This window comes from Macaca nemestrina, chromosome Y, assembly GCF_043159975.1.
Source record: "Macaca nemestrina isolate mMacNem1 chromosome Y, mMacNem.hap1, whole genome shotgun sequence".
NCBI lineage: Eukaryota > Metazoa > Chordata > Mammalia > Primates > Cercopithecidae > Macaca > Macaca nemestrina.
Genome location: NC_092146.1, coordinates 10,074,048 through 10,086,624, shown reverse-complemented (window position 1 = coordinate 10,086,624; position 12,577 = coordinate 10,074,048). Strand labels below are relative to the sequence as shown.

The following is a 12,577-nucleotide window of genomic DNA, read 5'->3' as shown; positions in this document are numbered from 1 at the left end:
GTTCTGAAATGGGTAGATTTCTGATCTGTTTTACTCTACCTATAAATCTTGTGAGTTTCTGGCATGTAATTTCTCTGATGCTGGTTGCTTTGATATTTAAAGTCGGATTTGACATACTCTTCACTTATTGGTGATAAATAATGTTTATTTTCTTCTTCATTCGTTCTATTTATGTGTTTAAAAGACACATTTTTCTTGAATGGAAAATAAAGTAACAAAATAGTAGTGAAATAGTTCTTCAGTGCCTCTCATTTGTTGACATTTTCCATGTACTTGAAACATGTAAGGTATACCTGTCTTCTTTTTTTCCTTCTCTGGGGAATAGCTAGAAAAAATCCTGACTTGTTAACTAGCATTTACTGTGAGCCATGACTTCAATCTGGGTGTGTTCATGTGTGCTGCTATCTATATGTTTTCAAAGAATAAGTATTTATTGAAACATAACAGTCATTATACTGTCGCTTTTCCAGTTGTGCATTATATACTGTATTAGTTATTCCAATGTGAAGTACAGAAAAATCCATAACATCTGTAAAACTACCATATTACCTTATTGTCAAATACAAATCAGTCTAGAAGTGTTTCTACAGGGAAATAGCAAATGTATTAATTTAACTTACATTGAAATCTGTCTTAATGCAGCCTTATCACCAGTGTAAGACATAACATCTGGGTGGGCCTAAGTACACAATATAAGTAAGGTAAAATTTGCCTGGTGAAATAGTCAATTCTTTTGTCGTTTGTTCCCCCTTCATACCCAAAATGTAGCACTTGACAGAGAATAATTCTTTCTTCATAACGTCAGTCATTCATTTAGAAATCTGCAGTTTTATATAGAAAAGCAATATTTAAAAGTTTTTATTTTTTTTATATTGGGAATGATATTTCTTTCTAATATTAAAAATTGGATTATCATTTTCCTTTTTTCTGTACCCTTTATTTTCAGGCATTTCCTATTTATCCAAATTCAACAGTTCAGGTCACTACTGGATATCAGTTGCCTGTACATAATTATCAGGTAATGTAAGAATGACTAAAATGATTTGCTTTCACGTATTATCGAGGCCTTTAAACTGTTTATACAAATTGCCTGAATAGTTGGTCATTTCAAGCTAGTGAAGTGTACCTAAAATTTAAGAAAACACTTAGAATTAGTCTAGAATGAAGATCTCTGTATTATTTAGAAGTAATGGAGTACTTTTATTGGTGATAAAAAATGTCTATATTCTTCTTAGTTCATTTTATTGATGTCTTAGTTTAAAAGATATTTTCTTTGATGGAAAATAAAGTAACAAAATAGTAGTGAAATAGTTCTTCAGTATTTCTCCTTTATTGACATATTCCCATGTACTTGAAATGTGTAGGATATACCTCTTCTTCTTTTTCCTTTCTGAACAATGGCTAGAAGAAAATATCCTACTTGATTCTAACATTTACTGTGGGCCATTTCTGAATCTGGGTATATTCATGTATGCTGCTACCTACACGTTTTCAAACAATAGCTACTTACTGAAACATATAAGACATTATACTTTCTCTTCTTTAGTATTGGATTATATACTGCACTTAGCTTTTCAGAAGGAAGTACAGGAAAAGCCATAACATCACAGAAGAAGCCATAACATCTGTACAACTACATATTACCCTATAATATTGTCTAATACAAAACGGTCTAAAGGATTTTTACGAGGAAATAGCAAATGTATTCATTTAACTTACAGTGAAATCTGTGTTAATGGAGCCTTATCAGCAGTGTAGGAAATAACTTCTGGGTGTGAATAAGTGCACAGTATAAGTAAGGTAAACTTTGCCTGGTGAAATAGTCAATTCTTTTGTCTTTTGTTCCCCCTTCACACCTCAAATGTAGCATTTGACAGAGAATATTTCTCTCTTCATAAAGTCAGTCATTCATTTAGAATTCTGCATTGTTTTATATAGAAAAATAATATTTAAAATGTTTTTATATTTTTGTTATATTGGGAATGATATTTCTTTCTAATTTAAAAAAATGGTTTACCATTTTCTTTTTTTCTGTGCTCTTTATTTTCAGGCATTTCCTGTTTATCCAAATTCACCAGTTCAGGTCACTACTGGATATCAGTTGCCTGTATATAATTATCAGGTAATGTAAGAAGGTGTAAAATGATTTACTTTCACATATTATCAAGGCCTTTAATGTGTTTACACTAATTGCCCGAATAGTTGGTCATTTTAAACCAGTGAAGTGTACCTAAAATTTAAGAAAACACTTAGAATCAGTCTAAAATGAAGACCTCTGTATTATTTAGAAGTAACGGAGTAATATTTTGACAGCAATATACTTGGCAGTAACATTTCTGTAGAACAGTTTTCTGAGGTTTGGTGTCACCTTCTGTATTTCAGGATGTAGTTTTCATCTTTGCTGTCAAATAGCTGAAAGAAACATCCACACTGACTTTCATAAATTTTTTAGGGAGATAGAATGAAATCAAATTATTACCCAGTTTTTAGAGTACAGAATTCCAATTATATTTTTATTTTAGCTGACTGTTTCATGATAGTAGTTCTCTGGATATCTTTTCATAGACAGGACTGTATCAATGACCTATAATTATATGTATGGTAATAAATTCTAAGAGCTAGTATCTTTGAGATTTCCACAGTGCCAACTCTAGAAAATTTGGAAAAAGATGAAGTTTTATATATAAAATAATGATAACATCGGAGACTGGAAACATCAAGTACTTACGTTTTCCATTCTGTTATTTTTATGATAATAAAAAAGGACACAACAGGATAAGTACTTCAATATTGTATTTCTCATGTATTTTTGAAAATGTCTAGGAATATTTTAATAGTTTTGGTTTCCTTTTTTTTTTTTTTTTTTTTGAGATGCCACCATAGTGACCTGTAGGGGAACAATGGTGTTATGTTGTCATTCAGGTTAAGTGAAATAGGCAAACATATGCTTCCTGTTCATTCTTGATTTTTTTTGAACTCATATATGCCTTTAAATATTTTTAAATGGTTCTTATATTAATGTTTTGTTACTTTTTTTTTTTTTTTACTTTCTTGTTAACCCAATTATAAACTCCAGTGGGAGCAACAGTGCCTTTTTTTCCTCAGGTATTTGTGTGCTTAAGCAATGGCCGGTCCACATAATGATAGACTATATAATCAAAGAAAGGTAGTGTTAGTGTGGCTTTAGAATTAGCGTGTATCTGACTACAATCTGCATCTGGCTTTACCAGCAATAGAAAATTTGTTGAAGAGAAACAAATGTTATGCTGTTAATTACCCTTAAATAAGAATAGGAAGAAGAAAGAGTATTGCCTCTAAAACACCCAAGCTTCTTCACCCCGCCCCCCTATTACCAGTTGCTAAAGAGAATGAAAGCTCTGCTTATGTGTCTGTCTATTTATTCTTCTCTAAGTTTAGCAGTTCGTCTAGCTATTCTTTATTTGCAATGATTTCCAGATGCATCCTCATGTAACTTGCTGACTTCTGGATGTATTCTGGTTCTGGAATAAGTAGATTTCTGATGTGTTTTACTATCCCCTGAGTTTCTGGCATCTAACGTCTCTGATAAGGGTTACATTGATACTAAAAGTAGGATTTGACATACTCTATAACTTATTGGTGATAAAAAATCTATATTCTTCTTAGTTCATTTTATTGATGTCTTAGTTTAAAAGATATTTTCTTTGATGGAAAATAAAGTAACAAAATTGTAGTGAAATAGTTCTTCAGTATTTCTCCTTTATTGACATATTTCCATGTACTTGAAATCTGTAGGGTATACTTCTTCTTGTTTTTCCTTTCTGAACAATGGCTAGAAAAAAATGCCCTACTTGGTTCTAATATTTACTGTGGGCCATTACTGAATCTGGGTATATTCGTGTATGCTGCTACCTATACGTTTTCAAACAATAGCTACTTATTGAAACATATAACACATTATACTTTCTCTTCTCTAGTATTGGATTATATACTGCACTTAGTTTTTCAGAATGAAGTACAGAAAAAGCCATAACATCAAAGAAGAAGCCATAACATCTGTACAACTATATATTACCCTATAATATTGTCTAATACAAAACGGTCTAAAGGATTTTTACGAGGAAATAGCAAATGTATTCATTTAACTTACAGTGAAATCTGTGTTAGTGGAGCCTTATCAGCAGTGTAGGAAATAACTTCTGGGTGTGAATAAGTGCACAGTATAAGTAAGGTAAACTTTGCCTGGTGAAATAGTCAATTCTTTTGTCATTTGTTCCCCCTTCACACCTCAAATGTAGCATTTGACAGAGAATATTTCTCTCTTCATAAAGTCAGTCATTCATTTAGAATTCTGCATTGTTTTATATAGAAAAATAATATTTAAAATGTTTTTATATTTTTGTTATATTGGGAATGATATTTCTTTCTAATTTAAAAAAATGGTTTACCATTTTCTTTTTTTCTGTGCTCTTTATTTTCAGGCATTTCCTGTTTATCCAAATTCACCAGTTCAGGTCACTACTGGATATCAGTTGCCTGTATATAATTATCAGGTAATGTAAGAAGGCGTAAAATGATTTGCTTTCACATATTATCGAGGCCTTTAACTTGTTTACACTAATTGCCCGAATAGTTGGTCATTTTAAACTAGTGAAGTGTACCTAAAATTTAAGAAAACACTTAGAATCAGTCTAGAATGAAGACCTCTGTATTATTTAGAAGTAATGGAGTAATATTTTGACAGCAATATACTTGGCAGTAACATTTCTGTAGAACAGTTTTCTGAGGTTTGGTGTCACCTTCTGTATTTCAGGATGTAGTTTTCATCTTTGCTGTCAAATAGCTCAAAGAAACACCACATTGATTTTCATAAATTTATTAGGGAGGTAGAGTGAAATCAAATTATTACCCACATTTTAGAGTACAGAATTCCAATTATATTTTTATTTTAGCTGGCTGTTTCACGATAGTAGTTCTCTGGATCCCTTTTCATATATATGACTATATCAGTGACCTATAGTTATATCTATGGTAATAAACTGAAAGAGATAGTATCTTTGAGATTTCCACGATGCCAACTCCAGAAAATTTGGAAAAAGGTGAAGGTTTATACATAAAATTTACAACAACATCTGAGACTAGAAACATAAAGTACTTACGTTTTCCATTCTATTTTATTATAATACAAAAGGACACAGCAGGATATATACTTTAATATTGTGTTTCTCGTGTGTTTTTGAAAATGTGTAGGAATATTTTATTAGTTTTGGTTTCCTGTTTTTTTAAGATGCCACTATAGTGTCCTGTTAGGGAACAAAGGGCTATGTTGTCCTTCAGGTTAAGTGAAATAGCCACACATATACTTCCTGTTCATTCTTGATATTTTTCCAAGTCATATATGCCTTTAAATATTTTTAAATGGTTCTTTATATTAATATTTTATTTACTTTTTTTACTTTCTTGTTAACCCAATTATAAACTGCAATGGGAGCAATAATGCCTTTTTCTCTCTCAGCTTTTTTGTGTTCTTAAATAATGGCTGGTCCACATAATGATAGACTGTATAATCAAAGAAAGGTAATGTTAGTGTGGCTTTAGAATTAGCGTGTATCTGACTACAATCTGCATCTGGCTTTACCAGCAATAGAAAATTTGTTGAAGAGAAACAGAAATGTTTTACTGTTAATTACTCTTAAATAAGAATAGGAAGAAGAAAGAGTGTTGCCTCTAACACACCCAAGCTGCTTTCCACCCTCCTCCCCATATAACCAATTGCTAAAGAGAAAGAAAGCAGCTCTCTTTATGTGTCTACTTTATTCTTTCAGTTTAGCAGTTTATCTAGATATTCTTTATTTGCAGTGATTTCCACATGCCTTCTCTTATAACATGCTGACTTTTGGATGTATTCTGGTTCTGGAATAGGTAGATTTCTGAGGTGTTTTACTGTATGTACATAAATCCCATGAGTTTCTGACATCTATCCTCTCTGATCATGGTTACATTGAAATTTAAGATTTGAATACTGTATCACTTATTGGTGATGAATAACGTCTATATTCTTCTTAGTTCATTTTATTGATGTCTTAGTTTAAAAGATACTTTCTTTGATGGAAAATAAAGTAACAAAATAGCGATGAAATATTTCTTCAGTGGCTCTCCTTTGTTGACATATTTCCCTGTACTTGAAATGTGTAGGGTATACCTCTTCTTCTTTTTCCTTCTCTGAACAATGGCTGTAAAAAAAGCCCTACTTGGTGACATTTACTGTGAGCCATTTCTGAATCTGGGTGTATTCAGATATGCTGCTATCTATATGTTTTCAAACAATAAGTAGTTATTGAAACATATAAGACATTGTATTTTCTCTTCTCCAGTATTTGATTATATACTGCACTTAGTTTTTCAGAAGGAAGTACAGGAAAAGCCATAACATCACAGAGGAAGCCATAACATCTGTACAGCTACATATTATCCTATAATATTGTCTAATACAAAACAGGCCAGAATGATTTTTACGAGGAAATAGCAAATGTATTCATTTAACTTAGAGTGAAATCTGTGTTAGTGGAGCCTTATCAGCAGTGTAGGAAATAACTTCCGGGTGTGAATAAGTGCACAGTATAAGTAAAGTAAACTTTGCCTGGTGAAATAGTCAATTCTTTTGTCTTTTGTTCCCCCTTCACACCCCAAATGTAGCATTTGACAGAGATTATTTCTTTCTTCATAAAGTCAGCCATTCATTTAAAATTCTGCATTGCTTTATATAGAAAAAATATTTAAAATGTTTTTATATTTTTGTTATATTGGGAATGATATTTCTTTCTAATTTTAAAAAATGGTTTACCATTTTCTTTTTTTCTGTGCTCTTTATTTTCAGGCATTTCCTGTTTATCCAAATTCACCAGTTCAGGTCACTACTGGATATCAGTTGCCTGTATATAATTATCAGGTAATGTAAGAAGGAGTAAAATGATTTGCTTTCACATATTATCGAGACCTTTAAACTTGTTTACATTAATTGCCCGAATAGTTGGTCATTTTAAACCAGTGAAGTGTACCTAAAATTTAAGAAAACACTTAGAATTAGTCTAGAATGAAGACCTCTATTATTTAGAAGTAATGGAGTAATATTTTGACAGCAATATACTTGGCAATAACATTTCTGTAGAATGGTTTTCTGAGATTTGGTGTCACCTTCTGTATTTCAGAATGTAGTTTTTATCTTTGTTGTCAAATAGCTGAAAGAAACATCCACACTGATTTTCATAAATTTATTTAAGGAGGTAGAGTGAAATCAAATTATTACCTACTTTTTAGAGCACACAATTCCAATTATGTTTTTATTTTAGCTGGCTGTTTCACGATAGTAGTTCTCTGGATCCCTTTTCATACATATGACTATATCTGTGACCCATAGTTAAATCTATGGTAATAAACTGAAAGAGATAGTATCTTTGAGATTTCCACGATGCTAACTCCAGAAAATTTGGAAAAAGGTGAAGGTTTATACATAAAAGTTACGACAACGTCTGAGACTAGAAACATAAAGTACGTACGTTTTCTATTCTGTTACCTTTATTATAATACAAAAGGACATAGCAGGATAAGTACTTTAATATTGTGTTTCTCATGTGTTTTTGAAAATGTGTGGGAATATTTTATTAGTTTTGGTTTCCTGTTTTTTTTTTTAAGATGCCACCATAGTGGCCTGTTGGGGAACAAAGGGGTTATGTTGTCTTTCAGGTTAAGTGAAATAGCCACACATATACTTGCTGTTCATTCTTGAATTTTTTTCACAGTCATATATGCACATAAATATTTTCAAATGGTTCTATATTAGTATTTTCTTTTCTTTTTTTTTTACTTTGTTGTTAACCCAGTTGTAAACTCTAATGGGAGCAACAGTGCCTTTTTCTCTCTCATTTTTTTGTGTTCTTAAGTAATGGCTGATTCACATAATGATAGACTATATAATCAAAGAAAGGTAATGTTAGTGTGGCTTTAGAATTAGCATGTATCTGACTACAATCTGCATCTGGATTTACCAGCAACAGAAAATTTGTTGAAGAGTAACAGACATGTTTTGCTGTTAATTACTCTTAAATAAGAATAGGAAGAAGAAAGAGTATTGCCTGTAAAACACCGAAGCTACTTTCCGCCCCCCTCCCCATATAACCAGTTGCTAAAGAGAATGAAAGCAGCTTTCCTTATGTGTCTATCTACTTTATTCTTCTCTAAGTTTAGCAGTTCATCTAGCTATTCTTTATTTGCATTGATTTCCAGATGCCTCCTCATATAACATGGTGACTTCTGGATGTATTCTGGTTCTGGAATTGGTAGATTTCTAATGTATTTTACTATATGTATATAAATCCTGTGAATTTCTGACGTCTAATGTCTCTCATCTCGGTTACATTGATATTTAAAGTAGGGTTGGACACACTCTGTCACTTACTGGTGATAAATAACATCTGCATTCTTCTTAGTTCATTTTATTTGTATATTAGTTTAAAAGATATTTTCTTTGATGGAAAATAAAGTAACAAAATAGTCATGAAATGTTTCTTCAGTGGCTCTGCTTTGTTTACATTTTTCCATGTACTTGAAACATGTAGATATACCTTTACTTCTTTTACTTTCTCTGAACAATGGCTTAAAAAAAAGCCCTACTTGGTTCTAACATTTATTGTGAGCCGTTTCTGAATCTGGGTGTATTCATGAATATGTTTATGTTTTCAAACAATAAGTAGTTATTGAAACATGTAAGACATTGTATTTTCTCTTTTCCACTATTGGATTATATACTGCACTTAGTTTTTCAGAAGGAAGTAAAGGAAAAGCCATAACATCACAGAAGAAGCCATACATCTGTACAGCTACATATTACCCTATAATATTGTCTAATACAAAACAGGCTAGAATGATTTTTACAGTGAAATAGCAAATGTGTTAATTTAACTTACAGTGAAATCTGTGTTAATGGAGCCTTATCAGCAGTGTAGGAAATAACTTCCGGGTGTGAATAAGCACACAGTGTAAGTAAGGTAAGCTTTGCCTGGTGAAATAGTCAATTCTTTTGTCATTTGTTCCCACATTCACACCCAAAATGTAGCGTTTGACAGAGAATATTTCTTTCTTCATAAAGTCAGTCATTCAATTAGAATTCTGCATTTTTTATATAGAAAAACAGTATTTAAAAGGTTTTTACATTTTTGTTATATTGAGAATGATGTTTGTTTCTAATTTTAAAAAATGGTTTACCATTTTCTTTTTTTCTGTACCCTTTATTTTCAGGCATTTCCTGTTTATCCAAATTCACCAGTTCAGGTCACTACTGGATATCAGTTGCCTGTATGTAATTATCAGGTAATGTAAGAAGGAATGAAATGCTTTGGCTTTGCTTTCACATATTATCGAGACCTTTAACTTGTTTATACAAATTGCCCGAATAGTTGATCATTTTAAACTAGTGAAGTGTACCTAAAATTTAAGAAAACACTTAGAATCAGTCTAGAATGAAGACCTCTGTATTATTTAGAAGTAATGGAGTAATATTTTGACGGCAATATACTTGGCAATAATATTTCTGTAGAACAGTTTTCTGAGATTTGGTGTCCCCTTCTGTATTTCAGAATGCAGTTTTCATCTTTGCTGTCAAATAGCTGAAAGAAACATCCACATTGATTTTCATAAATTTATTTAGGGAGGTAGAGTGAAATCAAATTATTATCCACTTTTTAGAGCACAGAATTCCAATTATATTTTTATTTTAGCTGGCTGTTTCACGATAGTAGTTCTCTGGATCCCTTTTCATATATATGACTATATCTGTGACCTATAGTTATATCTATGGTAATAAACTGAAAGAGATAGTATCTTTGAGATTTCCACGATGCCAACTCCAGAAAATTTGGAAAAAGGCGAAGGTTTATACATAAAAATTATGACAACATCTGAGACTAGAAACATAAAGTACTTACGTTTTCCATTCTGTTACTTTTATTATAATACAAAAGGACATAGCAGGATAAGTACTTTAATATTTTGTTTCTCATGTGTTTTTGAAAGTGTGTAGGAATATTTGAATAGTTTTGGTTTCTTGTTTCTTTTTTTTAAGATGCCACCATAGTGTCCTGTTGAGGAACAAAGGGGTTATGTTGTCCTTCAGGTTAAGTGAAATAGCCACACATATACTTGCTGTTCATTCTTGATTTTTTTTCCAAGTCATATATGCCCATAAATATTTTTAAGTGGTTCTTTATATTAATTTTTTTTTTTTTTTTTTTACTTTCTCGTTAACCCAATTGTAAACTCCAATGAGAACAACAGTGCCTTTTTCTCTCTCATTTTTTTGTGTTCTTAAGTAATGGCTGGTCCACATAATGATAGACTATATAGTCAAAGAAAGGTAATGTTAGTGTGGCTTTAGAATTAGCATATATCTTTCTAGAATCTGCTTCTGGATTTACCAGCAATAGAAAATTTGTTGAAGAGATACAGAAATGTTTTGTTGTTAATTTCTCTTAAATAAGAACAGGAAGAAGAAAGAGTATTGCCTCTGAAACACCCGAGCTGCTTTCCGCCCCCATCCTCATATAACAAGTTGCTAAAGAGAATGAAAGCAGCTCTCCTTATGTGTCTGTCTACTTTATTTTTTTCTAAGTTTATCATTTCGTCTAGCTATTCTTTATTTGCAATGATTTCCAGATTCCTCCCCATATAACTTGCTGACTTCTGGAAGTATTCTGGTTCTGGAATGGGTGGATACCTGATGTGTTTTACTATATGTATATAAATCCCACGAGTTTCTGACATCTAATGTCTCTCATCCCGTTTACATTGAAATTTAAAGTAGGATTTGAATATTGTATCACTTATTGGTGATGAATAACGTCTATATTCTTCTTAGTTCATTTTATTGAGGTCTTAGTTTAAAAGATACTTTCTTTGATGGAAAATAAAGTAACAAAATAGCAATGAAATATTTCTTTAGTGGCTCTCCTTTGTTGACATATTTCCGTGTACTTGAAACGTCGTGTAGGGTATACCTCTTCTTGTTTTTCCTTCTCTGAACAATGCTAGAAAAAAAGCCCTACTTGGTTCTAACATTTACTGTGAGCCATTACTGAATCTGGGTGTATTCATGTATGCTGCTACCTATATGTTTTCAAACAGTAAGTAGTTATTGAAACATATAGGACATTGTATTTTCTCTTCTCCAGTATTGGATTATATACTGCACTTAGATTTTCAGAATGAAGTACAGAAAAAGCCATTACATCATAGAAGAAGCCATAACATCTGTACAACTACATATTACACTATAATACTGTCTAATACAAAACAGTCTAGAAGTATTTTTACGAGGAAATAGCAAATGTGTTAATTTAACTTACAGTGAAATCAGCAGCTTAGGAAATAACTTCCGAGTGTGAATAAGCACACGGTGTAAGAAAGGTAAGCTTTGCCTGGTGAAATAGTCAATTCTTTTGTCATTTGTTCCCCCTTCACACCCAAAATGTAGCACTTGACAGAATATTTCTTTCTTCATAAAGTCAGTCATTCATTTAGAATTCTGCATTGTTTTATATGGAAAAACAATATTTAAAAGGTTTTTACATTTTTGTTATATTGAGAATGATATTTCTTTCTAATTTTAAAAAATAGTTTAACATTTTCTTTTTTTCTGTACCCTTTATTTTCAGACATTTCCTGTTTATCCAAATTTACCAGTTCAGGTCACTACTGGATATCAGTTGCCGATATATAATTATCAGGTAATGTATTCATTTATTTATTTATTTATTTATTTATTTATTATACTTTAAATTCTAAGGTACGTGTGGATAACGTGCAGGTTTGTTACATATGTATACTTGTGCCGTGTTGGCGTGCTGCACCCATCATCTCATCATTTACATCAGTTATAACTCCCAATGCAATCCCTCCCCACTTCCCGCTCCCCGTAATAGGCCCCAGTGTATGATGTTCCCCTTCCCGAGTCCAAGTGATCTCATTTTTCAGTTCCCACCTATGAGTGAGAACATGTAGTGTTTGGTTTTCTGTTCTTGCGATAGTTTGCTGAGAATGATGGTTTCCAGCTGCATCCATGTCCCTACCAAGGACACAAACTCATCCTTTTTTATGGCTGCATAGTATTCCGTGGTATATATGTGCCACATTTTCTTAATCCAGTCTGTCACTGATGGCCATTTGGGTTGATTCCAAGTCTTTGCTATTGTGAATAGTGCCGCAATAAACATACGTGTGCATGTGTCTTTATGGCAGCATGATTTATAATCCTTTGGGTATATCCCCAGTAATGGGATGGCTGGGTCAAATGGTACTTCTAGTTCTAGATCCTTGAGGAATCGCCATACTGTTTTCTATAATGGTTGAACTAGTTTACAATCCCACCAACAGTGTAAAAGTGTTCCTATTTCTCCACATCCTCTCCAGCACCTGTTGTTTCCTGAGTTTTTAATGATTGCCATTCTAATTGGTGTGAGATAGTATCTCATGGTGGTTTTGATTTGCATTTCTCTGATGGCCAGTGATGATGAGCATTTTTTTTTTTTAATTTATTTATTATTATTAT

The 12,577-nt window shown here is 32.0% G+C and overlaps 1 protein-coding gene across 4 annotated transcripts in view; it reads left to right on the top strand.

The window, feature by feature from the left end:
* The window catches only part of LOC105490422 (deleted in azoospermia protein 1), a 62,952-nt gene that overhangs the window by 32,415 nt on the left and 17,960 nt on the right, over nucleotides 1-12,577 (top strand). For all 4 annotated transcript variants that reach the window (XM_071089406.1, XM_071089405.1, XM_071089408.1 and 1 more), the window contains exons 18-23: nucleotides 947-1,018; nucleotides 2,051-2,122; nucleotides 4,461-4,532; nucleotides 6,857-6,928; nucleotides 9,274-9,345; nucleotides 11,685-11,756. In XM_071089406.1, the coding sequence (XP_070945507.1) occupies nucleotides 947-1,018; nucleotides 2,051-2,122; nucleotides 4,461-4,532; nucleotides 6,857-6,928; nucleotides 9,274-9,345; nucleotides 11,685-11,756 (432 nt within the window). The remainder of the gene's footprint in view (nucleotides 1-946; nucleotides 1,019-2,050; nucleotides 2,123-4,460; nucleotides 4,533-6,856; nucleotides 6,929-9,273; nucleotides 9,346-11,684; nucleotides 11,757-12,577) is intronic.